The sequence below is a fragment of the Penicillium canariense genome (genome assembly GCF_028826845.1).
Source record: "Penicillium canariense strain IBT 26290 chromosome Unknown utg000001l_segment0_segment0, whole genome shotgun sequence".
In the NCBI taxonomy this organism is placed as follows: domain Eukaryota; kingdom Fungi; phylum Ascomycota; class Eurotiomycetes; order Eurotiales; family Aspergillaceae; genus Penicillium; species Penicillium canariense.
Window position 1 is genome coordinate 8,357,045 of NW_026622728.1, and position 26,485 is coordinate 8,383,529.

Here is a 26,485-nt window from a genome sequence, read left to right on the forward strand (position 1 = left end):
TCATAATAGTATTACGAGAAATGTTTGCTACTTGTTGAGAGTGGAGACCGTCAACATTGCTGCTCTATAGCTTTGTCAGAGATATCACTTTCATAGCGGGAACTACCTTGCCATTGATGCATTTCTTACACTAGGATGAGTCATACACTGAAGTAGAGTGCAAACCAAGCTGTAATTGAGCAACTATAAAATCCTAGTTATCCTTTGTAGGCAACAAGATAAAGGCATAATCATGTTATGAGCGGAAGACATCCAGCCCCTCTCACATAAAAGGGGAAAAGAAGCTCCCAAAAATCAAAGCATTGCATGTGTCATCAAGTCCATCCCCCCTTAGTGCCCCCTAGTTGCTGGTGAAATAATTGGAAGCCACAATGGAGCCGAGGTTGATCCTTTTGGCAAAGGCATCAAAGTCGTAGCGTGTGCGGTTCCAGTTACCCATTTTCTGGCCGTTAGGAGGAGCATGTGCCTTTGCATCAAAGCCAGCTGGTTCTTCATAGAGGAAGAAGATGTAGCGGTGGGGCGAGCTACCTGGGGGCGGTGCGGGGCCGATGTAGTTGGCGACGAAGGGAACGGTGGTGGTGAGAGTGCCAGACTCAGTGACCTTCATACCAGGCTGAATCCAGTGCAGAATAGGTCCGAGGACCCCAAATGATGGAAACGGCGCGTCGATATCGAGGCCCACGGCAAGGTAGGTCTTGCTCGAGTCAAGGCCGGCGAACGAGAGCTCGGGAGGGGACTGAGCGTCTGTACAGAGCCGATCAGAGCGTGCTTACACCAAACGGCGGTAGAAGAAGGTACTGACCAGCGCGAGGAATGAACTGGCCCGGCTGGACATTCTTGTGATCACCCACGGTCAGGCCCAGCAGCTTGGAAGTATCGCTCTTGATGAGAGCCAGAGCTGCCTTGACGTGCGCGTCGGAAGGCATCTTGATGGAGTAGATGGAGTAGATGGAGTTGGTCGAGTTGATCGAAGTCGGTAGAGTGGGATGTGAAGGGGCAAGAAGTGTCAAGTGTGAGGTTCGAGTATCTTCCCAGAAATCGTGAAATGTCACTGACGCGAATAATTGTCGTCGGGCTAAGCATTCACAAGCGGAGATAAGCCGGTTTTGTGGCGAATCTCCTTCCACACCCCACGACAACAACCCCACACACACTGGGCGCCTTAAAAGCTCCACTGGCTAATTGAACGGACCAAGAATATGCTGAACTGATATTCAGGCGGCCGTGTCCGCTAACCGACCGGCACGCCTCTTCCTTACCCGCACTATAATGGCGCGTCTGAACAGTCGATGAGAGTAAAAGTAAATACAGCCTTACTCCTCAACAATTCCTTTCACCAAAACCCGAATGCTATAGTTTCCTTCATCAGGGAATGGAGTCCCAAAGTCGCGTGCGAACTCAATATTCTTCTTCGTCGTCTCGAACAACTCGAGGTCGAATCGGCGAATAAGGATCGCGATAGCAAGATACAATTCTGCGTAGGCAAGGCTGTATGACAAGACATGTCAGCAATGATAATTCCATGGGAAAGAACAAAAAAGCTGAAAAGCCAAACATACTTCATGCCCAGGCAATTACGACTGCCTTTGGAGAAATTAACCAGGTACCGATCTAATCGCTCACCCTTGGCGGCAGCTCGGGTCCATCTTTCGGGGTCGAAGGCATGCGGATCGGGGAATATGTTTGGGTCTACAAGGACAAAATAGTTCGTTTGACTAATAAGAGTCTGAAAGTGAAAACTGGTAAGTATCTTCTTGAATGATGAGGTGTATAGGAAATGGACCACATACATTGGGTGGGATTGTATAGTCATTGTACACTAAAGTTTCTGTAGGCGCATTGCGGGGGGATCGACTAGCGATTCCTGTCGAGAGACGGAGAGTCTCTAAAACAACTCCAGTCTAGTAAAATGTGAGAAATATTGCAAATAGGTTGGAAATTTGGACCGAATGTGAGAGAAGAGATGGTCCCCACCAAATACGGTAACTGCTCGAGCTCATTCCACGTAGGCTTCGAGTCGGGCATCGGCATCAATGACCGCAGTTCTTGGCGTAATTTCGTTTGCACATGTGGCTCACTAAGGAGGTGGTAGAAGCCATATGAAAGAGACCTGGCAGTTCTCTCGGTGCCTCCAATTACCAGTGCAAATCCTTCATCAGTGAGGTGGTCAAGATCCCGAACATGCCCCGGCATATCGAGACTAGAGAGCTTTTCAATTATAGAGCCACTTTCACTTTTCTGGCCAGAAAGAACTTCCTGGACCCGTCTCCGGATATCATCCTTTTGATCCTTCAGAGCGAGTGCGTACGGGTTGATACGTTTCACCACGGAGGGGGGAGTGCGTTCATGATGGTTTGTATGACTGGAAAGAAAAAAGCGATATGACCCATTAGAAAGAGCCCGCTGACTCCATCTCTCAGATTTTCATTGAAGTCTTCCTGGTCAAGGTTTCCGCTGTTGAAGCCAAACCCATATTGGTGGATGATGTCTGATGTCATCGCAGAGAAGCCCGCATCAAGACTAATCACCTTGTGAGAATGATAAGCACGCTCAATATGTTGGACCAGTTTATCCAAGCAGTACTGAATTGTACTCTCGGACTTTGTTATTGCTGCCTTTGAAAAGAATCTCTCCACCGGCGCTCGGCGTTGCCGATGGGTCTCGGGTGTGATGCTAGAAAAGGAGGAACCGGGGATATCAAACCGGCCGACTACAGCTGGATCTTTCTCTCGCCTTCGGCCACTGGAAGCATAAATCTCGTCATAGTAGTTGGGATCCTTAATGTGTACCTCGCGCGGGCTGACACGAACAATGGGCCCTAGCCAGGAACGCTTTTTAGATCACATATGCGAGTGAACGAGAACTACTCACCGTAGGCTTGATGTAATCCCTCGAGATGCCATATGAATGTTCCTCTGTGGATGACATTGAAGTAGAATTCATAATAGCTGCTAATAGCTGCTAGTCTTGGTCCCGGAATCTTCCTAAGGGGGTGGAAATATAGTCGGTAGATGCTTTTGGCGGTAAGGTAGATCAAAAGACCACTGGCTCCCCAAATAAGTGGACCCGCCATGATGCTTTCTTGAATAGAATGAGACAGATGCAATGGCAGAGTAATATCTGTGAGCGATAGAGACGTGGGAACGGTCCCTCCTTTATGAAGGCATCACTCGCTCTAGCTAATGTCACTTCGGCCTTCGCCAAGATCTGGTCAGCACTCGACTGATTGGCTCTTTGCGAAGATAGAACAGGCTAGATTTACCAAGTGCTCGCTTAAATCTACCTCGTGTTGAAGCGCTTTAGTGGCAAGATTGGACATTGACTTCTGTGGTGCTTCTTCAATGCGCTTACTATTAGTGGGGAAAGCGGGGCAGCGCACTGTCCCCAGGACAAATTGGTTCAAGAATGGGTACCCATTCAGATCTGATTTGGAATGATAGGATACATCATGATTGCAATGTATGCACCCTCTGCACATCAGCCGTTAATCACCCCCCTGGATCATATATCGCTTGACAGACCATTCAGTCTGACGCATCCTCAAAATGTTGCCGACCCAGTTCCTCCGTCTCCATAGTCAATTCTTCCACGAATAGAGAGCTCAAAAAGCCCAAAGTTCCAAATGCGGCCAGTTCATACCAGATTGTCTGCATGGCGTCCTTGTATGCATCTCGAATGAGGTCCCGCACAGCAGGGGAGACGTCGACTGTTCGTAGATAGGGAATAAAGCCCACGGCTTCACTGGGATTTTTCAAAAATGCCACCGAAGCGGGCAGTGCGATACCGTCAATCCTGTTGGTGAAAACGCTACTGAATGTAGTGGCACTAATTGCAAGACCAATAAGAGCACCAAATAGCCGGAATGCGACCATTATTCCCATTGCAAGACCCTGGTCTTCTGGCGGAGCACTGGCTTGCATCGGAATTGGAGGCACGCTGAATATTGTGCCAATGCCAATTCCTGCAATCACCTGGAAACTAGCAGTTATGGCTAGGGAGGAGGATCGGTCCCACAGTGAGAAGATACCACAGCCAACGGCGAGGAATACCCATCCAGTCCAAATTTCCCATCTGTATCTCCGGAAGAAATCAACGGCGAAAGCGGCAGTTCCTGTAAAGACGAAGACCACACAGCAGAATGGTAGAATCGAGATGGAGGATTGGAACGGTGTTTCAAGATAGACGGCTTGGAAAAACAGTGGAAGATATTGCAGAAGAGTGTAAAGCACGAAGCCATGGATGAAGCTTCCAAGTAGGGTCATTTGTGCCGTTCGCGAGTGGAAGATACGGTAGGGGAACACCGCGTCAGTCGGATAAGCCTCGTAAAAGGCAAATCCCACTAAGATCAACGCGCCAATGACCAGCGGAACTACCGTTCGCCAGGAGCTCCAAGGGTACATGTTCCCTGCCCAACTGAGTGGGAGGGCGAAAAGAATACAACCGGCTGTAAACACAAGCATTCCAAGCCAATCTATACGGCTAAGCTGGGCGCGGAGGGACTGGTCAATGGGTTTCAGGCGCATGAAGGAGATAGCCAGAAAGAGGGCAACGCCAATCACAGGCAGATTAATCCAGCCGATCCATCGCCACGTAACATACTCACTGAAAACTGCCCCGAGAATGGGACCCGCGATGCATCCTGCGGCCATTGGAAGGGATAGTAGTCCGAAATACATAGCCCTCTCTTGCAAAGTCGTTATGTCGGCGACAATGACTTCACTCAGGACGTCGAGTCCGCCCCCGCCCAGCCCTTGTAGCACACGTCCTATAATCAGGACTGCCATGCTGTTTGGAACGGAAAAGACGATAGATCCAATACCAAAGAGCACAAAAGCCGCGTAAAGTGGAATCTTACGGCCAAATATGTCCGAGAAACTGGTATAAATAGGCTGAATGACCACGACTGCTACCGTAAAGGAGATGTTGGCCCAAAATGCGGTTAAAGTCGTTCCCGAAAGATCGCTAGTGATGACCTATTTAGAGAAAAGAAGTAGATGAGCGGAATGGTCGTCTGGAACTAAAGGCAGTGTCGGAATTACAGGAATTGCAACGGCCAAGGTGGTGGCATCCAAGGACACCAAGAAGACCATTAAAAGCAGAGCTAAAAATGCGAGAAAGAATGACAGAGGCTTTTTCTTGCGGCTCTGTTGTGCCGCTTCAGGATCGCTCGGTGCTGTCAGGTCTGATCCAGCTTTTTTCTCCGTCCAGTCGCATTCAGATTGGGATTGAGATTGTGGTTGACAATGGGACTGAGACCGAGTTTGCCGATCATCCAAAGATACCTCCTCGGAATATTCTTTCGTATTTGGTGCTGCACCCTCTGATGGTAACGACATTTCTTGGGTATCATGAAATTTAATCGACGGGTGGCAACTCGAATTTCTCCCTCGTGGAGAAAATTGACTACATATTCTCCCATAGCCTGCTTTGTTAGAAGTGAGCAATTAGTAATCGGGTGCATTTGTAATTGTCCCATGCTGCATTCGATAATTTGAGCGATAGTGGATGGTGTGATATAATCCTTGTCATCGAGCGTTATCTCGCTGCGAGCGACAAGAAACTAAGAAACATGAGGTCTGGCGCGTGGCGTAAGTGGGCCGACCGACTTGTGGAGCTTAGCCAAGGCCCACATCGTACGGGGCTGAGCACGGGGATCGACCAGATCCAGTCATCTCCGAAAGGGACACTGGTAGAGCTGGCTGAACATGCAGCAGATGGAATTGATAAGGTTTGGAGTAATCTATCTAGTGATTACCTATCGCCGAGTTGCATTTTGGCATTGAGATCGGTAACAGAATGCCATTGTGGAGGTAGTCATCAAAAATCGAGATCATGGTTCTGACCGTGCGCTTTGTCCCTAGTCAGCGCAAATTAACTACCCGGCAGATTTAGTATACTCCCAAATACAGATCGCCGGCTTATACAGCCTGGAAATACCCCTAAACCGGATCAGGCAAGGTGGAGGAGAGGGATTAGACTGTTCAGATGAGATGGGTCAGATATCATGTACTTTTATATCTTTCCGGGAACCATTCTATTTCAACCATGTTTTCGATTCTTAATTTTGCACTTTCGATGAATCAGAAACTAGTTGGGGAATGCATCTCGGGAGGACGGATATAGAACATATCCCAGCCATTGGTATCACATTGAAACCACACGAAACCGGTGAACTCACTGTCCCGGAAAGGTATCTTCATCCAACCAACGTCCTCTAGAGTACATCCCTCGAGAGGCTCAAATTCCTCCGGAGGCCTGCTTAGTGCCTCCAACTCTTCATCATCTAACACCTCTGGTTCCCATTGGCCATCAACTAGACGAAAAAACGCTGACTTACTGAAGTCCAGTTTTGGCTCGTTTAGCACTGATTCCACGGCCTCCTGGTCCACCATCAAGAAGTACCGATACCGACCTGACCGGGTATGATGCTTTTGACCCGGTGGAACATTTTGTTCTTGGTGCTTGGCAGTCGCAGCCCATTGGTTGAAATGCTCGCGGAGGGTAGCTGTTGTTGCGCCTTCAAAAGAGGAATCCTCCATGACCGCAGGGGCAAAGTTGCCTAGCAGATCTAGATCATTGCAGCACTTGAGCGAATTTGTTGTTTAGATCAAATGAGATTACAAACCTACCTAGCAACCGAGTTGGAACCGTCTCAACAGCCAGGCGACTTGTCAACTTGATAATTTGTCTATATACACTTATAGGTAATGGTTAAGAACAACATGTTTAAAACTGAAGCTTGTTCAAATAAGATTTGTCTGTGTTACTATAAATTTTAATGTAATATTAGATAACTAAGTTTAAAATATATATTGTTACTAAAACCGAGTCCCCTAGGATATACTAATGCATGAGAAGCCCATGGATTTCAAATGCGCTATTCTAATGTCTTAATTAAAGGAGATATTATTGTTGAGAAATAATTTTAATTTTTTGCATTTACTATGTGGTTTGGGGTGGGCGGCGTAAGCGGAAGCACTACACTCTGGTCCAGGGTCTGAGAGTAAATCAGTTTAACTACGTGATGATCACTGACCAGCTCAGGTTGATCAGGGGCGTGCTCAATGCTATTTAGTGAGCAAAGGCGGCGAGAGGGTGAGCACTCGAACGGACGGGGAGCACCAAGGGACTTTGTCCGGTATATATGAGAAGGAACGAGTATATGAAGAGGCGCGGGACAAATCGAACCCAATGAAAAGACAATGAGAAGATCTCCAAGACCCTCCACCCCGCTCAAATGCAGACACGCTAGAAATGCGCTGATGAACCCACCCCACCCCTTTCGTCTCAATACACACCTACACACCCCCAGTCCCTGGTGGCGAGGCACTTACAGTGCGGGGTGTAACCCAAAAGGATAGTCGATCCAAATAAAAAAACCATGGTATCTCTAACTCCGAAGCTAGCCGAACACGTATAGACGAGGTATCATGACAATAGGTACAGGGAAAAGAAGATATAGAAATCGTAATCCATGCAGGACATCATAAGCAGGGCCCAAAAAGTGGACGGCACTTATGCCTCCTGCGTCTTGGGGCTGATGTCAGGTGTGTGGAGCTTTTGCTCAGCAGGCATTTCGATCGTATCGTCGGATGACTCCGCCTCGGCCTCGGGCGCTTCCAAATTGTTGCTGGAGGGCAGCTGGTGGAGGGACTGGCCGATGTCCAGCTTTTCAGTAGGAGATTCGACCTGCGGGGAGGGGAACTTCTCCTCCAGCTGGCTCAGCACGTCCTCGGCACCCTTAACTTCTTGCTTGCCTGCGTTGGAGTCGGCCTTCGAGTCCTCAGCCTCCGCGACTGACTCTTTGAAACCCGTCTGGGTGTCCAGTGCCTGCAGGACGGAGACGTCTTCGGCCAATGTGTTCGGCTCCGCATCGTCCTCGTTGTCACCGCGAGCTGAGAGGAACTCGTCCTTGTCAGCGGGCACTTCGGTGTCCGACTCATTGACATCCACCTCATCCACAACAGCGGGGACGGCAGTGTTGGTCTGGAGTGTCTTGACGGTTGGAAGGAGTCCAGCAGACTCCGCAGGCTGGTCAGTAGACTCGATCGCCTCGGGGACCGCGTCAGTTTGCTCGGTGCTGCGGCTAGTGTGTGAGAGGGCGGTAGGAGAAGTTGAATCGCGGCTGGATCCGGAGCCCCAGGTGTGTCGAGGGTGCCGAGGAGGCAGAGCCGGGGGGTCGCGCGCTTGTTGATGGTGACAAGCTTCGCACGGGTGAAGGTGGGCGACAGGCGCCGTGAGTCGGCCGCATCTGCCTGGTCCTCCGGGCTTTCCTGTTTCGTCGGAGTCGCGTTGGTGATAACCTCGTGCACTTCAATGTCGTCGTCGGATTCAATAGCAGGGTTCCTCTCCGCTTTGGCATGTCCATTCCGATCCTTGGCATTCTCCTCTTCCTCCCCCTCTTCTTTGATACCCTCCACCTTCCCCTCTCCACCATGGATCGGCACCGTGTCCCAGCGAGATCCATCCTCCTCCTCCCACGTGTTCGGAGTAGACCCACCGGCGGATCCATTCGTGCTCTGGGAGGAAGCGCGGCTTACTGATGTGAGCGCAGTTAGCGGCGCGTCATTTGTTTGTGTGCCACGATCGACGCTCGCGTAGCTCTGCCCGCTGGCCCGCCAGCTGTTCCGCGGCGAGCTGTCAAGGCTGCGTCGGGAGAACGTCGCATACACCGGGCTGCTCGGGTTGGGCCGGAATTCAAAAGCATCATGACTTGGCCTCACCTTCGAGCCGGCCTCCCGAATGAACATGCCCTCGGCCTCCAACGCTTTCACTCCGTAAGGATCTGGATCATCCATGTCCGGCACACCGAAGGCGTGGTCGGGACCTGTCACGTCCAGATCACCGGGGGTTTCTCCGGGGGTGGAACCAAGCTCTCATCCACGTCCACGTCGCCCTGAGCCGCTTTGATGGTCTGGAGAAGCGTCTGGATCGAGTCCGGGGGATGGCGAGCCTTTCCTGCCAAAATATCGGTCACCGAGATGCGTTCACCGTAAAACTTCTCGTTCTCGTCGGTTCGCTCAATAATAATGGTTCCATCCACGGCAATACCAGCATAGAGACCCTTGCTCTTCATATAGGTCCAAATCGGGGACTGACGTTTATGGACTTCCGATTCGAGAACGCCACCCATCCCCACCGGACCAGCTGTGGCACTGACTTCGCCGCCGAGGGTGCAGCGCACCTTCTTGAATGCATCGAGCGCCTTGTACGTGTTGATCACCACGACGCAATCATAGATGTCCACTCCCGCCAGAAACCCAATACCGGCCGTGTGAAGCATGATGCCGGAGGGCGGACTCCATTCACCCGTTTCGGGAATCCGAGCCAGCAGCACGCCACTGCCTCCCGAGCCACTGACCCAGAGACCGGTTCTCATCGTGGTAAAGATGGCAAGGCCCTTGGCATTTTTGATGACCTTCGCGGGGATTTTCTTGATCACCCGTTGCTTGCCCTTGGGCCGATTAATCTTGCCATTCTCATCTGTCGTTGATTCGGATTCGGGGGCATAGAAGCCATCCTTGCAGAAACTGCGCAGGATGCGGGCGGCTTTGTCGCTCTCTTTATCAATTTGCATCGGCCAGAAGGCTTCGGCGCCTAATTTATTCGACAAGCGATTGACGGGGGGGCCCAGTTTGTCGACCGTATCCCATGCTTTGTCGAAGCCCTTCTTCGAATAGCGCTTTGTCTTTTCCCACGCAGACATGATGGGCGCTGAAGGGATGTGTGAATGTCGATAGAATGGCGCAAAATAGAGAGAGAGGGAGAGAGAGGAGCAAAGAGGCAGGCGCAATCTATAAGCGAAACACTATCTGACACGCGGCAGTTGCGCTGCGAACAGCAGTTTGGGAAGCGGAGAATGCTTCTTAAAACGATCCGGAATGGACAGCCAGCGATCCGGGGGAGCGCGGCTGCTTTGGGATTTGGAGGATTCCGGCGGGATCTGCAGGGTCGCCACTAGAGAATGCGTGCGGGGAGGAATGCGACAGGTCGCTTCAGACTGGTCCCGCGATTATAAGAAAGAAACTGATCGATGAGAGTCAAGATCCATCTACTTGACCAACTGCGATCGCCAAAGTATTTGATTGCCTCAGCCAGCCGGGTCGTTTTCCCTTCCAGACGAGTGGTGGCGGCGGCGACTCAACGGGCGGTCCAGCCGGAATGTGCCCAGAACAGTGAAAGAAAGGCTTACCACAACAGTGGGCGACTGGCGCGAATCTGAGGGATCGGGGAATCTGTGATGTCGCAGGAGTATGTACAGGATAGCCCCAAGTCGGCAAGAGGGATAAAAGGGAAGCCTGTGATGGCCGGAGGAGCGGGGGAAGGAAAGAAGAGTCGTCGAAGCCGGAAGACCAGGCACCAGGGCCAACTTATCAACTTCGTCGGCCACAGGTTTCACCTATGACAGTTTTTTCTGCGCCGTCGGGTCAGACGGAACTCAGCTAGCCGCGGAGTATGGCTAGGAGTGGGATTAGTATGCCGAGTGGCGCCGTGGCTCGCAGGCTGGCCAGATTCACCAGCGACGAACTCTCGAGCCTGTTGGGCCCACGGAAACGCGTGGAGGGACGTCATCATCGACTCGTCGGCTGATCGGCACTGCGACTCTCGTGCCCCAGCACAATGAATTGTTATATTTCCGACCGCAAGCTCGGCGATTGGATTTGGCCCAACTGCATCCGCCCGCATCACTTCAATATGCCCGTCGAAAGGGTGTAGCGCAGCTAGGCCGGCTTCTGTGATAGATCAGAATACCCCACTCTGGCCCCGGCGATCCAGGGCTTTCTAAGCCATGTCTGGCACAGGTACGATTTCGCTCCTCCGGCCCAGACACGAACCGGAACGACAGGGACGATTGGAAGCTAGTTCCCGCTCGATCTGCTTGATAATGCTTGCTTCTTCACGCACACGCAACATGGCAGCGGCCTTGCAGGACGGGCCCGGGAATATCCTCTATTCACTGCTCATCCTGTGACTATCCCACTTATGTAAGCATTCGGATCGACGTTCGAAGGTGCGAGCAAGGCTCTGGAGAACGTCCGCTATATCTTGTGGGCCGTTCTTGTTTGTGACCGTATATTCCCCTATGGGGATAGATGTCAGAGCACTGCTTTTCTTCATCTCCATAAAGATCATCGGGACTGGTGGTCGGACCGATCGAACCGCCAAGGCCTGATTTGCCGCGGAGCGAGGGATCGCCATTCGGATATACCATCCGAATGAACTCGCCAAGGCCAATAGGAAATCTCACACTCAATCACCTCGTGGTAAATACCTGCTTGTAAGAGTAGTAGGTGCCAGACGAAGAGTAGGCGTATTTCAGGCTCATGTCATAGGACACCGCATGTTCCTCGCTCCGATTGAGGGAGGAGGAATTGCGCCGAACAACGACAATTGTCCGAACGAGGTCAAATAGACCAAATGTATCTTGTCATTTTAGTATGCCTGGAGGGTGTGTTGTTGTATGAGGGTAGGAGGCCATTGTTCGCTGGATCACTTCATAGTGAGACGGTAAATCAGAGGCCAGAAAGAGCCTCCGTTAACGCGGTTCTAAGCCGTCCACTAGTGACGCAGCTGCGGCACGGCCCCATTCTTTCTCACCTTTAGTCGCACGGAGACTGTAACCTTTCTAGTTATACCTGCGAGCAAATGTAGCAAATGCAGATGCAGTGAAAATTGTCTATGCCTTTGAAGAGCTATTTTGATTCAGGGGACGACACGGCCCAATGCACGTAGACATGCCGCGCCAGCCAATATGGTCATGAGAGAGCATCAGAGTGATGATATAAAACAAAATCCAAGTGTAGATGGACCGTTGGTTGGTATAGAAACACAGGGGACAAAGAAAACAAGGCAACCACATCCACCATTATCGCGCCTACAGCGCACCAAGCTCCTTCAGCTTGGAGACGAGCCCATCGACATCCTCAACCTTGCCGCCACCCTGGCGGGCTGGAGGCTCTGTAAGGTGGAAAAAAGAAACACGTTAGCCTCCGGTAACAAACAAAATACGGGGTTGATGAGTTCCAACATACCGGTGACCTTGATAGTCTTCAACCGACGGGTATCCTCGACGCCAAAATCGGCCAGGGTCTTCTTCTCCAGAGACTTCTTTTTCGCCTTCATGATGTTGGGCAGACTAGCGTAGCGGGGCTGGTTCAACCGCAGATCGGTGGTGATGATCATGGGCAGCTTGGCGCGAAGAGTCTCGACACCCCCATCCACCTCGTGGGTGATCTCGACCGTACCAGCCTCATCCTTGACTTCAACCTTGCTGGCCTGGGTAGCCTGCGGCCACCCCAGCAGACCCGCCAGCATCTGGCCGGTCTGGCCCTGGTCACCGTCAATCGCCTGCTTGCCCAGGAGCACGAGGTTGATGTTCTCCTTCTCAACAACGCCCTTCAGCATCTTGGCGATAGTGAGCTGCTCGGGGCCGCCATCGCCGGCCTCGGGGATATCGATGTGGAAAGCCCGGTCGGCGCCCATAGCCATGGCGGTGCGCAGGACATCGGGGGTCTTGGGGCCACCGGCGGACAGGGCCAGGATGTTTTCCACCTTGAGCGGGCCCTTGCGCTCGCGCAGCCGCACGGCTTCCTCGATCGAGAGCTCGTCGAATGGGTTCAGAGAGTGCTTGAAGCCGACTGTTTCAACGCCGGTCTGCGCCTTGTTGACGCGGGGCTTGACCTGTGATTTCCAAACAATGTCGATGTCAGTCTCGTGATATCAAAGAGAATCGGAGGGTAGATTGGTCAATCTGGAGCATGCTAGTGCGAGTTTCCGATCACCGGTTGCTCGCACGCTGCTTGGAGGAGGGGGGAGGGTGGTCCCGACCGCATAGTCGATCACCCGCTTGATGGGCACCAGAATCCGCAAGCCGCTAGCCATGATGCACTTGCTCTAGAACGTATAACAGAGCAAGAAATTCCAATTCCGCGGTACGTTGGGAGGAGGAGCCCAGAGTTGGAGTTGGAGAAGGTCGGTGGAAAGAGTTGACTGCGGTGATGGAATGCCAAGCCCTCGAAAACGCCGACACGGCCCGAGTGTAGCCCTTCTGGCATGACCGCCGCAGCCGAGGTTAAGCACACCCCACGGTCTCTGGCAAGGGCGGGGGATGCGCTAGGGCTGGCGGATATTTGGAAGATGTGCTCTACTCTGCGGTCATTACCGAGCGGAATGACTTGGCCACTGTTGCAACGATTTATAGTTATGACCCTTAAGTATTTCCCTACAGGCGATGTGATGATCACCGAGGGTACGAGAGCTGGTCGCGGTGTGCCTTGTGCCAATCGACTCTACGTTTAATTTCATGGAAGAATGGTTGTGAAATCATTTTTAATGGTTTCAGTTGATTCCAATACCAGAAGGCTACCAGGTCTCCTGCTTGTACCTTCCACTCTTTTCCATGCCAATCAAGTACTCCTCTGCCTGTGCCCGAGTATACGGCCGGCCGGTTGTTGGCGCCCCGCCTTGCGCGAACGCCTCAATAAGCGCCTCGCGCACAGCCTGTGGCATCCGTCCGGATGAGCCACAGATGTACACCGAGCCTTGCATGTCATGGAGAAGACGGAAGAAAAGCTTCAAGTTCTGACGAATCGTATCCTGCACGTAGACCTTTTGTTGTTGGTCGCGTGAGAACGCGGTGAGCACCTGTAAAGGGATGAGTTTACGCAGATGCTCCCATTCTTCTTCGAAAAAGAAATCTGCGGTGCGGTTGCGACCACCATACAGTAGGACTGTGGGCCCGATTGGGGGCTCAACGTCTGGGTTTTGCTCGCGGAAGGCCTGAACCAGCGCAGCCTTCTCCCAAAGCATGGAGCGGAGTGGTGCGATTCCAGTGCCCGGCCCGATGAGCACCGTTGAGGCAGTCAGCTGCGGAACTGATGAGTTGAGTCCACCAGGTTGCAATTGAACTCGGAGTGTACTCCCCGGTCGTAGTATGGAGAGGTACTTGGTACAAACGCCTTCGCGGATCCTTTTGATGACCGTTTGGTACTTCACAATGGCGATGAGGAGCTCAAACTGTGTCGCTCCATCGGCAGTCCGCTTGCGCTCCCCGCCACTAGCAATGCTGAACTGTCGTGCTCGAATGACGGGGAGGACAGAGACGGCATGCTGCCAGGGAATCTTGACTGAATCGAACTCGTGCAGTACCTCGAGAATACTGCGTCGTGGCCGAGTTGTGTAGTCCCACAATTCATCGAGATATTCAGGGTTTGTGAACTCTAGAAGTCGCTCTTTGTGCATGGTATCATCTGTATAATGGGCAATAGTGGAAAAGAAAGATCGACGAGGAATCGCTTTCACGTCGAGATAGTCTATGAGCAGGGAGCGCAGGGTCAGGTTCGGATAGGACTCCAGTCCAGGTATGGGAGACGGAGCAAGAATGTCGCCCGTTGGAACAAGAGCAATCGGTTTATCTGCCTGCTCGCTCCAGCCCATCAGGTTAATAAGAGTTTGAACATCCTGTGGAGATGTTTTGGGGGTGATGGCGATCATGTCGCCGGGTACATAGGAGACGGATTCCGGCACGATGATAGTGATTCGACGGACATCCTGCCAATGATTTCGTGGAGTGACACGGCGATTTTCAACCAATGTCGCAGTCAGAGTATCTGGCAGAGAGCGAAGATCGTGATCCAGATGCGTCAAGCCAGGATATTCATCTGCGTCAGTGGGATTGCTTGCGCGTGTCTCGTGTTCAGAAACTAGGGGTTGACTTTCACCGTCGTGTTGCAAAATCCACTTTGGCGGGAGCTGAACATCGTCGGGAATAGGGTGTTGACCAGGGGCCAGAGGATGCCTATCCATCAAGTGCTTCCGGAAGTCTGTCATCCATGGTATAAAGGTGCCCTCGAGCCTGCGACATCGAAACCTATGAGAACCAATCCAACAGCAGGGGACGGATGGGTGCGAATACTCACCCTTCAGGATGTTGTTGATCTGCTTCACCTGTCGGGTAAATATCATTTGCTCCTAGCTGTAGCAATCGCTTGTAGAGCTTCCGTGCTGCCCAATTGAACCTGCTTGTCATGAGCCTTCAATTTCTTCGCTGTGGAGACCAGATGCATTCATTTCCGCATTAGAAACATACTTCGGGTATGAACTATCTCCTAATCCAAATGTTGCAAAATTGACACCATTCAAGTATGTCGGCGGAAGCTTTTTGCGCAGTAGCGACTTCCAGAACGTCCGCGCATTAGCCGGTAGATCGCCTTGCCCGGTTGTGGAAACAACGAAGATGATGAGTGTATACGAGGAAAGGGCATCCTGTAGAGGTCACAAGGGTCAGCCTGTGCCCCAGAAATTAAGGCAGGATAGAAAAACAACACCAGGAACAGGCCAATTGTACTTACCGGTTGCGACTGATTCAGCTCGGAAACATGCGTCGCGAAACGCAGGCGCTCTGTCAAGGCACCCAATTCCTCGGCCACCTCCTGCGCGTTGCCGGTCTCAGTGCCATAGAGAATGAGCGCAGACCTTGTCCGGTCGGTACCCTGCGTATTCATGCTGGGCTGAGGAGTTGATGGGCACTTCTGCTGCGTGCTTCTAGGCATTTTAAATTTCCCAAATTTGGCCGCGGGGTGTCCGATCTCGCTGGCTGACGTCATCCAAGCGAACGTCCTGTCGCCGTGGAGTACAGCACGTATATCTTGATGGATTTCAGCATTCGCAGGAACTACTAGAAAGCATGTTGATCGGATAGCCGCTAGGCATTGATATTGAAATATTCGAGACACATTGAATGGACCAAAAACGCCTGGACAACCATGGGGCTGTCTAATGCAGATCAGATTGGATTTGATATCCACTAGACCACAACGCTCAGAAGTATATCATCAAAGTAAAAGAGGCACGAGAAGAAAGAAGTAACAAATAATGGAAGGGTATCTCGAGTTCGCGCCTCAGTAGGTATCCTCGTCGCCGCCGCCCCCACCGTCGGCAAAGCCATCGTCGCCGAATTCATCGTCACCACCGTCAAAGTATTGTTCGGCATTGTAATCACCACCCAATTCGTCCTCGTCATCTTCGAAATCGTCATCCACGATCTCCTCCTCTGGATCTTCATCTCCGTCGAGCAATTCGCCTTCGTCGACATCCGCCTCGCCTTCCTCTTCATCTCCGCCAGTGGCGCGTCGCTTTGCGGCCTCATCCTCTTCATCCTCGTCGTCTTCAAATCCACGTTTCATTCCAGTCGTCGCCATCTGGGTGGGGTAGCCGTCGATCGACGCATTGGGACGGAAGTTGGGCATGATGATCTGCCAGAGTTCGCGGGGAAAGAATCGCGTTTCTGAAGTAAGAAAGGCGATCAGCGAATGAACGGGGAAAGGGAAACAGAAAGTTACTAGTGCCCAACACTTACCATATTCCCGACCAATGTTGGCGACCTTCGGCAGTGTTCTTCTCTTCTTTTGGTAGCGTCCGGAATAAGAGGGCATGCCATGGAAAGGATCAAAGTTGGCGCGTGCCACACTGCCCTTCTTAGCCGAGGAAGAAGAAGTATCAAGGACAGAGTAGTAGGGTCCTTCATGGAACCGTTCGCGGAGGTGCCGGTAGTGGTTGACCGCACTTTGCTCTGTTGGGGATAGCTTTCGCGCAAGCGGGACAACATATGCCTGATGGTAGAAATGGCTGTGAGAATTCATGTCGAAGTAGCTGCAGCGGATGACAAGGGAGAACATTGAAGCAAAGAAGGAGAGAGGGGAGCAAAGGGCGTACGGGATATAAGGGAGTAGGCGCTGTGTCGGGCACGCCGCCGGGGTCAGCATCCCAAGTGAATTCGGCGCCAGGAGCGCGATTGCCCTTCTTCGCTCCAAAGCGCGACATGGCCGACACAAATATTAAGGCGCAATATAAGACTGCAGTTATAGAATATCCTTTGAGCTTCACAGCGCCATGATAGATGAATACTGCGGAACGAAAGGTACGAGTTCCGCGCCAGAAAAATACCGTTTCCTCATTCTCACCGCCCGCCTGACCGATCGGGGAATTAGGGCACTATCCAGCCCTACAGTTGACTAGTTGACTGCTTTCCCCGCGCTAAGATAAGAATGCAGATCAACGGGTTCTTGCAGACAGCTATGAATGGATGATCCAGAAGTGGTATTCTGCGGTCGGGTTTACATCAGTCTTTTCGGAGGAAAATCACGTATCTCGATTCTGTGATTTCGATATTCGAGGTTTATCCGTGTAGCGGACGGAATATGGCAGCTGTGTTTGGATTCAGCTACAACTATTGCCAATTGAGACATGATAATCTAGAAGAAATGATACACTTGATTTTGTTATTGTAATTAATTTCGTGAAAGTCATCACAGATCCGCAGTCTCCACCAGGGCAGCACCCGACTGGACGGGACCCAGGGGGCCCTCATTCACTCGTTGCTGCAGGGTTCGCAAGATATCCTCGAAGCCTTCCATCTGACCCCCGATTTCTCGTAATCGGTTATGCAATGCAACGAGAACCTCATGTTTTGCTGTAGCTACCTTCCAGACGGCACTTTGAGAGTCTCCAGCACCGCCACCCACAAACTCTGCATAGGATCGCGGCCGTTTAAAAAGATATGGCAGCAATGTAGTCAGAGCCGGGGGAGTAAGAACTGCCCAAGGACCAGAGATAGGGAGCAGACCGCTCGACGCGGGTGAGAGTTGTGCCAGTCCTTCTTCGGACGGAAGTTGAAATCGGGAGGATGCGTTGGTAACATGTGATGCCGGGGGCAACGGTTGCCAGTTGGCCATGACGATAGCTTGCATAACGGCGATCGCAGACAAAGCAACGTCTTTCATTACCAAAATATCGGCAGCGGCAACAACGTCCGTCCAGAACCCGGGGTTGTTGTTGAGGTATAGGAAGTACAACATGCGAGCAGCAGCAGCTTCCTGATACCAGTCGGTTGGGGTCTGGCCTGATGTGTTGAGATCCATTGAATCGGGCATCTCAGTCCGAGCTGGCCCATGGCAAATCTTTCCAAGAACACCAAATGCCTCTCCATTTGGAGGACTGGTGGGGATAGCCAACATGGGATTTGAGCCATGCTTTCCAGCCTCAATGAGCAGCACCCGGGGGAGTGAGGCCAAGACAGCCATATGTCCAGTGGGAACTTCGCCATGCGCCCATTGTACGGAAGGAATGGTGAGAGCTCTTGTAATGCGCGCGATAATTCCATCGAGGAGAGTCCAGGGGCTTTGGAGAAGGTGGTTGGGATATAACTCGGCATACTTTGAAACATAAGCCATGACAGGGCCGGAGAGATAGATTAGATCCACCGGATCAAGCTTCGATTCATCGAGATAGTATTCCAGCACTTTGGAGTGCAGCTCCTCTGCAATGAGGAAGTCCAGTGCAGGGGAAGAAAAGGTCGACGCTGACTGCACAGAGCTACGAGCCACCAAACCTGGAGCATCAATTTCGAGTAAGTCACGGAGGAAGCTTAGAAGAGACATGTGCATCAACACGTCGCTCAGGTCAACCATCTGGCTTGCTGCGAAATGAAGAAGACTGGTGCTTTGATACTTCGCCTCCACATCGGAGACCTGGGACTTCGAGATAATATCCCAGCGTAAGTGGCCAGCCTTCACCAGGAACCCCATCAGCCTGCCTTGTGCGACGGTCCTCTCACGCTTGGACAAGTCTCCCGGCGCATCGCCACTCAAACTGCATAGTCCAAACAACAGCCCATAAACATCCTTATCTGTGAAGACCCTCCTCCACATGAGGCCTTGGCCTGCCCGTCCATCATCGCCTGTATGGTCATATTCTCCTTGTTCGAGAGGGCTGGCCAAGTCCACCTCCAACAAAGCCCACAGAGCATCGACTGCAGCCTGCGCGACTGCCGTTGAGGAAGTTGAAAGCCATAATTCAACCAAAGAGGCGACCAGCCCCGAATCTCCAGCGACTATTGCAGCATCGCTAGATGTCTGCCCGGCCTTGGCCAGTAGTGAAAGTGCAAGGAGGTTGATCGGTTCTGAAGGGGCCTTGAAGCCAACGACGAGGTTAATGGACGGTTCGACGGAGCGGATATCAGTGAAGCTAAAAGAGGCACAGGCGGCGGTTGCAAGTGTGGTAAGAGGTGTGGGATCCTCTTGGAGGACAGGCAAAAGAGCCGATATCTGCGATAAGAGCGTCGCGGGGACAGCAGGATCGATACTATCGATGAGCTGCAGCTTCAGCCGGGCAATGAGGGAGATATCCAGGGGCGTGGAGGGATCCTCCTGGACCTTGGCAAGATGCGCTTTCACCGCATCGAAAGTAGAAGGGATAGCCATGGCGGCGGGGAGTAAGTGAAGCACTTCGAGGAGATCGAGCGCGGTAGAAAACCAACAGGCGGGGAGATGCGAACTAGGATAAGCTAACGTTATCGGCGCCGCCTCAGGCACGCCCCGCCCAAACAAACCAAACATGACCGCATCACCTCCGCTACCTTCACCTCCGCACATCATCCACCTTTGTTAGAGAAACTGCAATGATGGATTCTGCGCCTTCTCTCGTCTCCCAAAAGTCTTCGGACTCGGGTCTCCACATTCAGCTTCACCCACTGGTGCTTCTCACCATCTCCGACCATATCACCCGCCATGCAGCACGGCAGCAGCAGGGTCCAATTATTGGGGCTCTGTTGGGCCAACAGAATGGACGGGAAATATCACTGGAGCATGTTTTTGAATGCCCGGTCACAACCGCAGATAACGGCGAGGTACTTCTCCCTTCAGCATGGTTCGAGGAGCGATTGAAACAGTGTATGTACATTGAAGCCCTCATACCAACGTTCAACCTTCAAAAGGAACTCGCTATACTGACCACATTACAGTCAAGGATGTACACAAAGTCCCCTCTCTCGATCTGGTGGGATGGTGGTCAGCTGCACCAACATCCGGACCTGACGCCTCGCACCTCCCCATCCACAGTCAGATCCTCCAAGACCACAACGAGTCGGCCGTCTTCCTCGCATTCCACCCCTCGCAGGTTCAATCGCGAATACACGGCGCCAAGCTCCCATTGACAATCTACGAGAGTGTGCTTGAAGGTGAAAATGTGGCCGAAGCGGCCAAGGACATGCAAATAGACGGCGCGGAGCCGGTGCTGAACATCCGGTTCCGCGAGCTGCCATATTCCGTGGAGACTGAGGAGGCTGAGATGATCGGTGTTGATACCATCGCTCAGACTGCTGTAACTGCATCTCGGAGCGAGATTACTTCACAAGGGACCAGCGCAGCAACGGGCCAGAAGGCCGCAGAGAAGGAACAGAAGAGCTCGCAGGCTGAGCTAACGCAGGAGGAAGAAGAGCGTATGTTTCATTTCTGTCCCGCTAATATCCGATCTAACTTCAATCGCAGTGATCGCAAACCTGAACACCCGCATTAACGCCATCCGCACCCTTGAATCCCGCATCTCGCTCATCAAATCCTACGTCTCCAGCATCTCCGCCTCTGAATCAAGGACCGCCAAGGACGACCCAAGCACCGTAAAGCTGTCCCATCCCATTCTCCGCAATATCAACTCCCTCATTTCGCACCTCTCCATCCTCTCTCCTCACGAACAAAGTACTTTCTCCACAGAAGTCCTCTCCCAAAATAACGACGTCATGCTGGTCTCCCTGCTCGGTCAAATGGGCGAAAGTGTCAACGCTATGCGCGAGCTGGGTCGTAAGTCGGCAACTGTACAGTCTGCGCGTCAAACTGCAAGCGCGCGCAAGAACCCCAGCCTCGCGGCGAGAACCTTTGAGGACGAGCTCTTTGCCCATGCCGCTGTTCCTCACGGTGCAGAGGCAGGTGGGATGTATTCTTGAGGCGCAACCCAGTTTCTCAGCAATTCTATGATGCGGTCCATGAACTCATCGCATGATAATGTCACCATAGGTGCCAGGCTTGGATTCTGACTGCTTGCTTTTTACGGCATTTTTCCACAACATACCTAGACGAGATAACGAATTTATCAAATTTCCTCCAATCGATCCAACATAGTAAAGCTTTCTGTTGGTAGCTAATTGACGAAGGTAATTTCAGACATGAAAAGGCTCCTGCATTCATGAAAAGGTGTACTATACAATAAGCATCACTGGGTATGCCGGAAGACAGATGCAAAGCACCCGAAAGAAAAGGGGAGCATGACATCAGAAGAAAGAAAAAAATGCCAGCCAAAAAAAGAAAAAATTGGGTATTCACGTTGGAACAACGGCATTGGAAAAGAACAAAAGTAAAAAGAAATCATGCTAAAATGCCCGGCCAATTGCTACTCGTGGGTACCATCAGTAGGGAAGAAAGGAGACCAGCCATCCCGATCATAACACGCTGCTGCGGGCGCAGAAGCAAAAGACTCAACCATCATACGCAAAGGGTCATAACTGAATCATGGCTATAGAATCATGGATGGTGATGACTCTCAGGGTATGGTGGCGGAGGTTGATATGGGTCGGGCATAGGGATTGGAACCTGTTCCCGAAGGGGGCCATCCACGGGGTACGACTGCGCCGCTTGCCCATGGGGTTGGTATGCGGTATTCTGGTGCTCCATGTTGTCATAAGGCGAAGAGCCCTGGTGTCCATAGTAGCGACCTGATGGCCCATGCAGATAGTCATCATTGCCATCTTCCCATGGCGAGGTGTCCACAGTCGAGGTGGACGGGTTCGGCTGGGCATGAGAAAGGAGGTCCGCGCCTTCTTCATCTGCGCCGTAACGGGCTGTCCGGCCACCAGACACGGCGGTGCCGGCACCTCCGTAGGCTGTACCGTTGGTGGTAATCTCAGACTCTGGAGTCTCCAAGCCGATGGTCTCGGTATGAGGCTGGTAGCTAGGGTCCTGCATTCGGGTTTTGCGGCCGACAGCTAGCCAGCGGAAGCTACGACCAATAGCTTTTAGTAAATCAAGCGGGTTCATAGCATCAACTAGGGCCTGGAAACCCCAGCGCCCACCTTCATATGATGCTTTGCCGTTGCCATAGAAGTCGGTGACCTCGGCGCCCTCATTCTTGAGAGAGTAGTGCTTCCAGGGGAAAGCCCACAGGTGCAGGACGGAGAATATGAACATTTCGATGTTGATCAACAGCTCGGGGAGACCGTACTTCAGGTCAGCCTGGGCGATCTTCTTTGTCTCACTGACAGCGCCTAGTGAAAACAGCACGCTAATGAATGTCGATTGCCAGAAAGACAAGAAAATGACCAATTTGATAGACAGGATCTTCAGGAAAGGGCCGTGCTCTTTGATGTCTTTGTTGACCTGGTAGTAGAACTGGATCAAGCAGTACATGGCTATTGAGACGCTGATAGACTCGATGATGATGATCTGAACACCAAGGAGACATTAGTGTCAATTTTAGTAAGAGGTCGAGTAGTGAACATACCCAGATATGCGCAAAAGCCGGGCTCATCGACTCTTCACAATATCTACCGGTGGCTTGCGTAACGACGGCAACGATGGTCATCACTACTCGAATCACGCAGTATTGAAAGACACCAGCCCAGATGACCTAGAAAAATAGCGCCTCAGCTTTCACTCCAAGAACCACTCCGTCCCGCGACTATCTTACATTGAACCATGTCAAGCCGCTGCGCGGATTCCGCCACGCCCCGCGATGTCCACAACAGCACTTCCATTTCTGGAACCAACTCAGTGGCCAGAGCCATGCCTTGGGTTGAATCCCACGAAAGTAGTCCTTTTGGCTGTGTAGGTCAGGGGCGATGTAGTGGCACATGAGGGAGAAGAACGCGGCGATACAGAAAGCTTCGTAGGAGTTGCCGATGACCTCGAAATATACCGAATCATTGTAAAAGAGAATGCTGAGCCATGCGACGACTGAGTATACGGGAACCATGAACAGGATACGAATAATGCTGGCGTGGGGGAAAAGTCTGTTAGCCGATGTCTGTCTCATCGCCCGCGCGGTACATTCGGGAACCATTCACTCCCGCTCCACTCACTGTCGTTGCTCGATTGGTTTGCTGTAGTGCATGGCATGGCCCATAATCAGGAATATCGAGACGGCGCATGCTAGCACGGCGCAGACGCCGCCCACGATCAGACTAAGTTCGTGAAATGTGATGCCGCCATCCCAAAGGTCGTCCTCCACAACTGTTTGGGGCGCGAGTTAGTTGCGTTGTAAATCAGGCGCAAGAAAGAAGAAACGAGCGAGAAGGAAATGCGCACTTTTCTGATGCTCCTCGGTAGAATTACACACTGTCCAGACCATTCTGGCTGGTGTGCGATGGTCGTCGAAAGTGAGGGTTGAAAGGGGAAGAAGGCGGAGGCGGGTGCTAATTTCGCCCCGTTTATCTTATCCGATTCTCCTGGGGAGCGCGCAGCCTCCGTCAACAATGCGACCGGCGGGGGGAAGAAAATGAGAGAAGGTCCGTGGCTGTGGCTGCACAACGCAAATTGGATCAGACGCTGCAAGCCACGTTGCGGCCGATCTGCGATCTTTTTGGGGGAGGAAAGCTGGCAAGAAAGGATCGCCGAGGCTTGCGAAGGCTTGTCTATTTTTGTCTCCTTGGCTCAGCCCGTTCCTGGCTCAGCCCGTTCCTGGCGCTTCCTGTTTCGGCCCTTCCAACTTGCTTGATATTTGTGGTTCTTGTTGTACATTACAGTTATGGTACATGATCGGCACATTCGATCGGGGACTTCCCTATTGATCGCAGAGGAGCCTTTAGGCTTCCCTGGAGATTTTTTTTCACTGTTTCTTGCATAGGAGGCATCACCCATCCATCACCATCGACGATCCCCGCCTCGTCCGCGACCTCGTCCACCTCCTCGTCCGCCGCCACGACGATTCAGAGCTCGGGGGCCATACTCCGGGCCACCGTCCACGAAATAGTCCTCGTCTTCAAATGTGATCCGGCGCATCTCGTCCCCGCCGCGGCGCGGGACCTGACCTTTGCGGATTAACTCGTCGAACTGGTCCAGGCGTTTGTCCGCCACCTGTCGAGGAACACGAAGATAGTAGAGCTTGGGCTTCGTGGTGGTTGATTCAAATAGGTCATCTAAAGGCTTGAACCCTTGGCCCGGTCGCGAAGGAGGAGCGGGTGGAGCGTTGGAAGGGCGGCGATCTGCCTGAGCAACACTGCCACGAGGGCCCAATGGCGGTGTTCGATTGAAGCCAGGCTCGCGCGGTTTGGCCGCACCGGAGCGCGAGTTTGATCCTGCCTCCGCTAAGATGGCAGTAGTTCGACCATCGTTCGATTCGTACTGGACTTCAAAGCGGACCGGAGGACCAGACCGGTCCCGTGCCGCCTCCTCGGTGCGGATCCATTCTTGAACGTGCTCGTCGGGGATAAAGTCTGCCCAAAGATTCTTCCGGTTACGCTCGTTCGGCCATACCGTCCCGTGGAGAGCAGATCGGACCCGTGAAGCTGCCGCAATGTCGCCGAAACTGACGAAACAGTGTGTCTTAATGGGATCAAGGTAAAATTCCTTGACCAAGTCGGGGGCCGATGTTTCCCCGGGTGTAGATGCCAGACTGATGAGGTGGTTGCGAAGCCCATTGGGCTGTAAAGGGCGCATAAGGCCGTCAATGTAGAGTGAACAGGTAGCAGGATGGAGGGCAGGTTCCATGTTCGCGTCGTCCATTGTCACATCCTTGACTGGAGAAGATGGCTGAGGAGGCACTGCTTCTGCAGCAAACAGGCCCCGGAACCGTGCATCCTGTTTAGCTGGTACCGCGGGTTCTTTATTCCCCTCTTGGGCAAAATCCTTGATTGCTGCTCCAGCAGGTATGTCGTCTCTCAATGTCGACTGGGGGCTCTCCTCCTTCGCTCGAGCCTTCTTTTGCGCGATCGCCTCGGAGGTAGGGACGGGGCTCTGACTGCGACGCTTCCGCTTCCGCTTATCTTCCAGGGCTTCTTCGAGAGGAAGAGGAGTTGACAGCTCTGTATTTGCTTCCGATGTTTGGGGGGCTGAGGTGGGTGCGATCTCGGTGGTCGCTGCAGTTTCCAACGGAGCATGCTCGCCTGCATCTCCAGGAGCCTGCTCAACTCGTTCTGCTGCCACTGCGATCACCTCAGACGGAGCAGCCTGTTCTGCGCCTTTCTCCGAAATAAGCGCCCGGGCAGTGCCAGCTCCTTGCCCTTCTTGATGTGTATCCTTGACCTCTGTAGTTTTCTCTTCATCGTGCACCTCGCCTGTGTTCGTTTGGGGCTCGGGCAGTGGTTGCTCTTGTGCCACATGTGTTTGAGGCTCTTCCGGTTGCTGCAGCTCGTGCTGCAGCTCCTCAGTCCGAGAAGGGATTTCAGGAGCGGCTTCCGGCTGGGCGTCGGTCTCTAAAACCTCCTCGACGGGCGCTGCGGTCGCGTCCTCGGTTTGCGCTTTGGCGTCTTCCTCGGCTAGCTTGTCGATAAACTGCTGCTTGAGACGGAGACCAGTCTGAGGAATACCCCGGGTTTTGAGCTCCGCCTTCAGGTCTGCGACCTTCCATGACGAGTAATCAGCCATCCTGCCGGAACATTGATTGCTGAGAAAAGTGTGAGTGTGAAGGCGATGAGTGGAAACAGTGCAGGGATTGAATCTGGGGACGCCGGAATGCGCCTCGATGATGTAGGGAGCTAGCCGGATATGGCCTAGTGCGATCCCTGCGATTTTAGCCGCCCAACTCTACTTGCTGGCGCGAATGAGCAGGAGACCTATTCCGATATGCAATTGAGAGATAGATCCTAGTATTGTAATTTTTCTTTCTTTGAACTTACTAGCATTAATGGGCTCTGACTTCAGGTCTATATCAATGATGATCCGATAGGTGACTCGTATTCCCTTTTGTCGTTTACTTCGCTCGCTGAGTTAGAATCAAACTTCTATTCCTGCGGTCCCTAGACTTAGAATATCGATGTATCACCAGGTTCCTCATGTAAGTTAAAGATAGATGTGGTCGTTGAAATTAGCATGTGACAAGTGTTTATAACTCGGAAAATGCGTGTGATGCTTGAGGATTGCATATTATCCCGGCTATAATTAGACTGCGGCATATCCTCTCCATTGGATATTAGGTTCAATGCCATGTCCACAAATTGAGGATATCCATGGATTCTCACGAGGATTTGAGGATAATTTGATATTCGCACTAGCATAACTCTCGCTTAGATATCTAGTTTTAGTATATCACATAAACTTTTTGTCGTTTTATACATCTGAATCTCTTCAAATCCAAAATAAAAACTTGAATAGGTAATAATTTTGGTATCTTTGTCTTGTTTAATGTCTATTAGATACCCTCAAATTTCTAAGGATACTAGGTGGCATACTATATCCGCAAAATTGAGGATTGATATTAGAAGCTCTACTATATCCACAATTTGCGGAGCATATGCGGATATCCATGGATATTGAGGATGCTGCCGTTGTCTACCGCTTACCGATTATAAGTTAAATAGTGGTAAACTAATCTTGTAAGGTCTTTAGGTCTTGGTTTTAGGTATGTTGATAATTATGTTTTCTTAAAAAGCGCGCACGGATGTCTAAGTAGTGGTTAACGGATTTTGTTGCCCAATTGACAGTAAAGATAGGCGAGGGTGCAGGGC

The 26,485-nt window shown here is 52.0% G+C and overlaps 12 protein-coding genes across 12 annotated transcripts; 1 reads left to right on the forward strand and 11 right to left on the reverse strand.

Annotated features, from left to right (window-relative positions):
• Positions 1-340: 340 nt before the first annotated feature.
• On the reverse strand, positions 341-3,073 carry N7482_002889 (cytochrome monooxygenase aflU; the record flags this gene model as incomplete). Its single annotated transcript, XM_056685014.1, has 9 exons — positions 341-744; positions 803-1,075; positions 1,155-1,264; positions 1,318-1,488; positions 1,560-1,726; positions 1,791-1,901; positions 1,975-2,362; positions 2,470-2,818; positions 2,872-3,073. The coding sequence occupies 9 exons, from the start codon at positions 3,071-3,073 to the stop codon at positions 341-343; spliced, it is 2,175 nt and encodes a 724-aa protein (XP_056548620.1).
• A 451-nt stretch (positions 3,074-3,524) lies between these two features.
• Positions 3,525-4,784, reverse strand: N7482_002890 (Major facilitator superfamily domain general substrate transporter; the record flags this gene model as incomplete). The annotated part of the gene is made up of 1 exon (XM_056685015.1): positions 3,525-4,784. The coding sequence occupies one exon, from the start codon at positions 4,782-4,784 to the stop codon at positions 3,525-3,527; it is 1,260 nt and encodes a 419-aa protein (XP_056548621.1).
• A 1,296-nt stretch (positions 4,785-6,080) lies between these two features.
• On the reverse strand, positions 6,081-6,539 carry N7482_002891 (uncharacterized protein; the record flags this gene model as incomplete). The annotated part of the gene is made up of 1 exon (XM_056685016.1): positions 6,081-6,539. The coding sequence occupies one exon, from the start codon at positions 6,537-6,539 to the stop codon at positions 6,081-6,083; it is 459 nt and encodes a 152-aa protein (XP_056548622.1).
• Positions 6,540-7,515: 976 nt separating this feature from the next.
• On the reverse strand, positions 7,516-8,798 carry N7482_002892 (uncharacterized protein; the record flags this gene model as incomplete). Its single annotated transcript, XM_056685017.1, has 2 exons — positions 7,516-8,125; positions 8,230-8,798. 2 exons carry the CDS (start codon positions 8,796-8,798, stop codon positions 7,516-7,518), a joined length of 1,179 nt encoding a protein of 392 aa, XP_056548623.1.
• Positions 8,799-8,830: 32 nt separating this feature from the next.
• On the reverse strand, positions 8,831-9,706 carry N7482_002893 (lipid-binding SYLF domain-containing protein; the record flags this gene model as incomplete). Its single annotated transcript, XM_056685018.1, has 1 exon — positions 8,831-9,706. One exon carries the CDS (start codon positions 9,704-9,706, stop codon positions 8,831-8,833), a length of 876 nt encoding a protein of 291 aa, XP_056548624.1.
• Positions 9,707-11,875: 2,169 nt separating this feature from the next.
• On the reverse strand, positions 11,876-12,882 carry N7482_002894 (electron transfer flavoprotein subunit beta/FixA family protein; the record flags this gene model as incomplete). Its single annotated transcript, XM_056685019.1, has 3 exons — positions 11,876-11,958; positions 12,033-12,681; positions 12,829-12,882. 3 exons carry the CDS (start codon positions 12,880-12,882, stop codon positions 11,876-11,878), a joined length of 786 nt encoding a protein of 261 aa, XP_056548625.1.
• Positions 12,883-13,362: 480 nt separating this feature from the next.
• tah18 (NAPDH-dependent diflavin reductase) lies at positions 13,363-15,503 on the reverse strand (the record flags this gene model as incomplete). Its single annotated transcript, XM_056685020.1, has 4 exons — positions 13,363-14,869; positions 14,919-15,017; positions 15,089-15,264; positions 15,351-15,503. The coding sequence occupies 4 exons, from the start codon at positions 15,501-15,503 to the stop codon at positions 13,363-13,365; spliced, it is 1,935 nt and encodes a 644-aa protein (XP_056548626.1).
• Positions 15,504-15,899: 396 nt separating this feature from the next.
• Positions 15,900-16,821, reverse strand: N7482_002896 (DNA-directed RNA polymerase III subunit C31; the record flags this gene model as incomplete). The annotated part of the gene is made up of 3 exons (XM_056685021.1): positions 15,900-16,285; positions 16,358-16,610; positions 16,714-16,821. The coding sequence occupies 3 exons, from the start codon at positions 16,819-16,821 to the stop codon at positions 15,900-15,902; spliced, it is 747 nt and encodes a 248-aa protein (XP_056548627.1).
• Positions 16,822-17,306: 485 nt separating this feature from the next.
• N7482_002897 (uncharacterized protein) lies at positions 17,307-19,259 on the reverse strand (the record flags this gene model as incomplete). The annotated part of the gene is made up of 1 exon (XM_056685022.1): positions 17,307-19,259. The coding sequence occupies one exon, from the start codon at positions 19,257-19,259 to the stop codon at positions 17,307-17,309; it is 1,953 nt and encodes a 650-aa protein (XP_056548628.1).
• A 197-nt stretch (positions 19,260-19,456) lies between these two features.
• On the forward strand, positions 19,457-20,776 carry N7482_002898 (COP9 signalosome complex subunit 6; the record flags this gene model as incomplete). The annotated part of the gene is made up of 3 exons (XM_056685023.1): positions 19,457-19,727; positions 19,799-20,275; positions 20,325-20,776. 3 exons carry the CDS (start codon positions 19,457-19,459, stop codon positions 20,774-20,776), a joined length of 1,200 nt encoding a protein of 399 aa, XP_056548629.1.
• Positions 20,777-21,350: 574 nt separating this feature from the next.
• Positions 21,351-23,172, reverse strand: N7482_002899 (OSTA/TMEM184 family protein; the record flags this gene model as incomplete). Its single annotated transcript, XM_056685024.1, has 5 exons — positions 21,351-22,268; positions 22,327-22,452; positions 22,513-22,834; positions 22,904-23,054; positions 23,130-23,172. The coding sequence occupies 5 exons, from the start codon at positions 23,170-23,172 to the stop codon at positions 21,351-21,353; spliced, it is 1,560 nt and encodes a 519-aa protein (XP_056548630.1).
• A 512-nt stretch (positions 23,173-23,684) lies between these two features.
• N7482_002900 (SAP domain protein) lies at positions 23,685-25,406 on the reverse strand (the record flags this gene model as incomplete). Its single annotated transcript, XM_056685025.1, has 1 exon — positions 23,685-25,406. The coding sequence occupies one exon, from the start codon at positions 25,404-25,406 to the stop codon at positions 23,685-23,687; it is 1,722 nt and encodes a 573-aa protein (XP_056548631.1).
• Between the last annotated feature and the right edge of the window lie 1,079 nt (positions 25,407-26,485).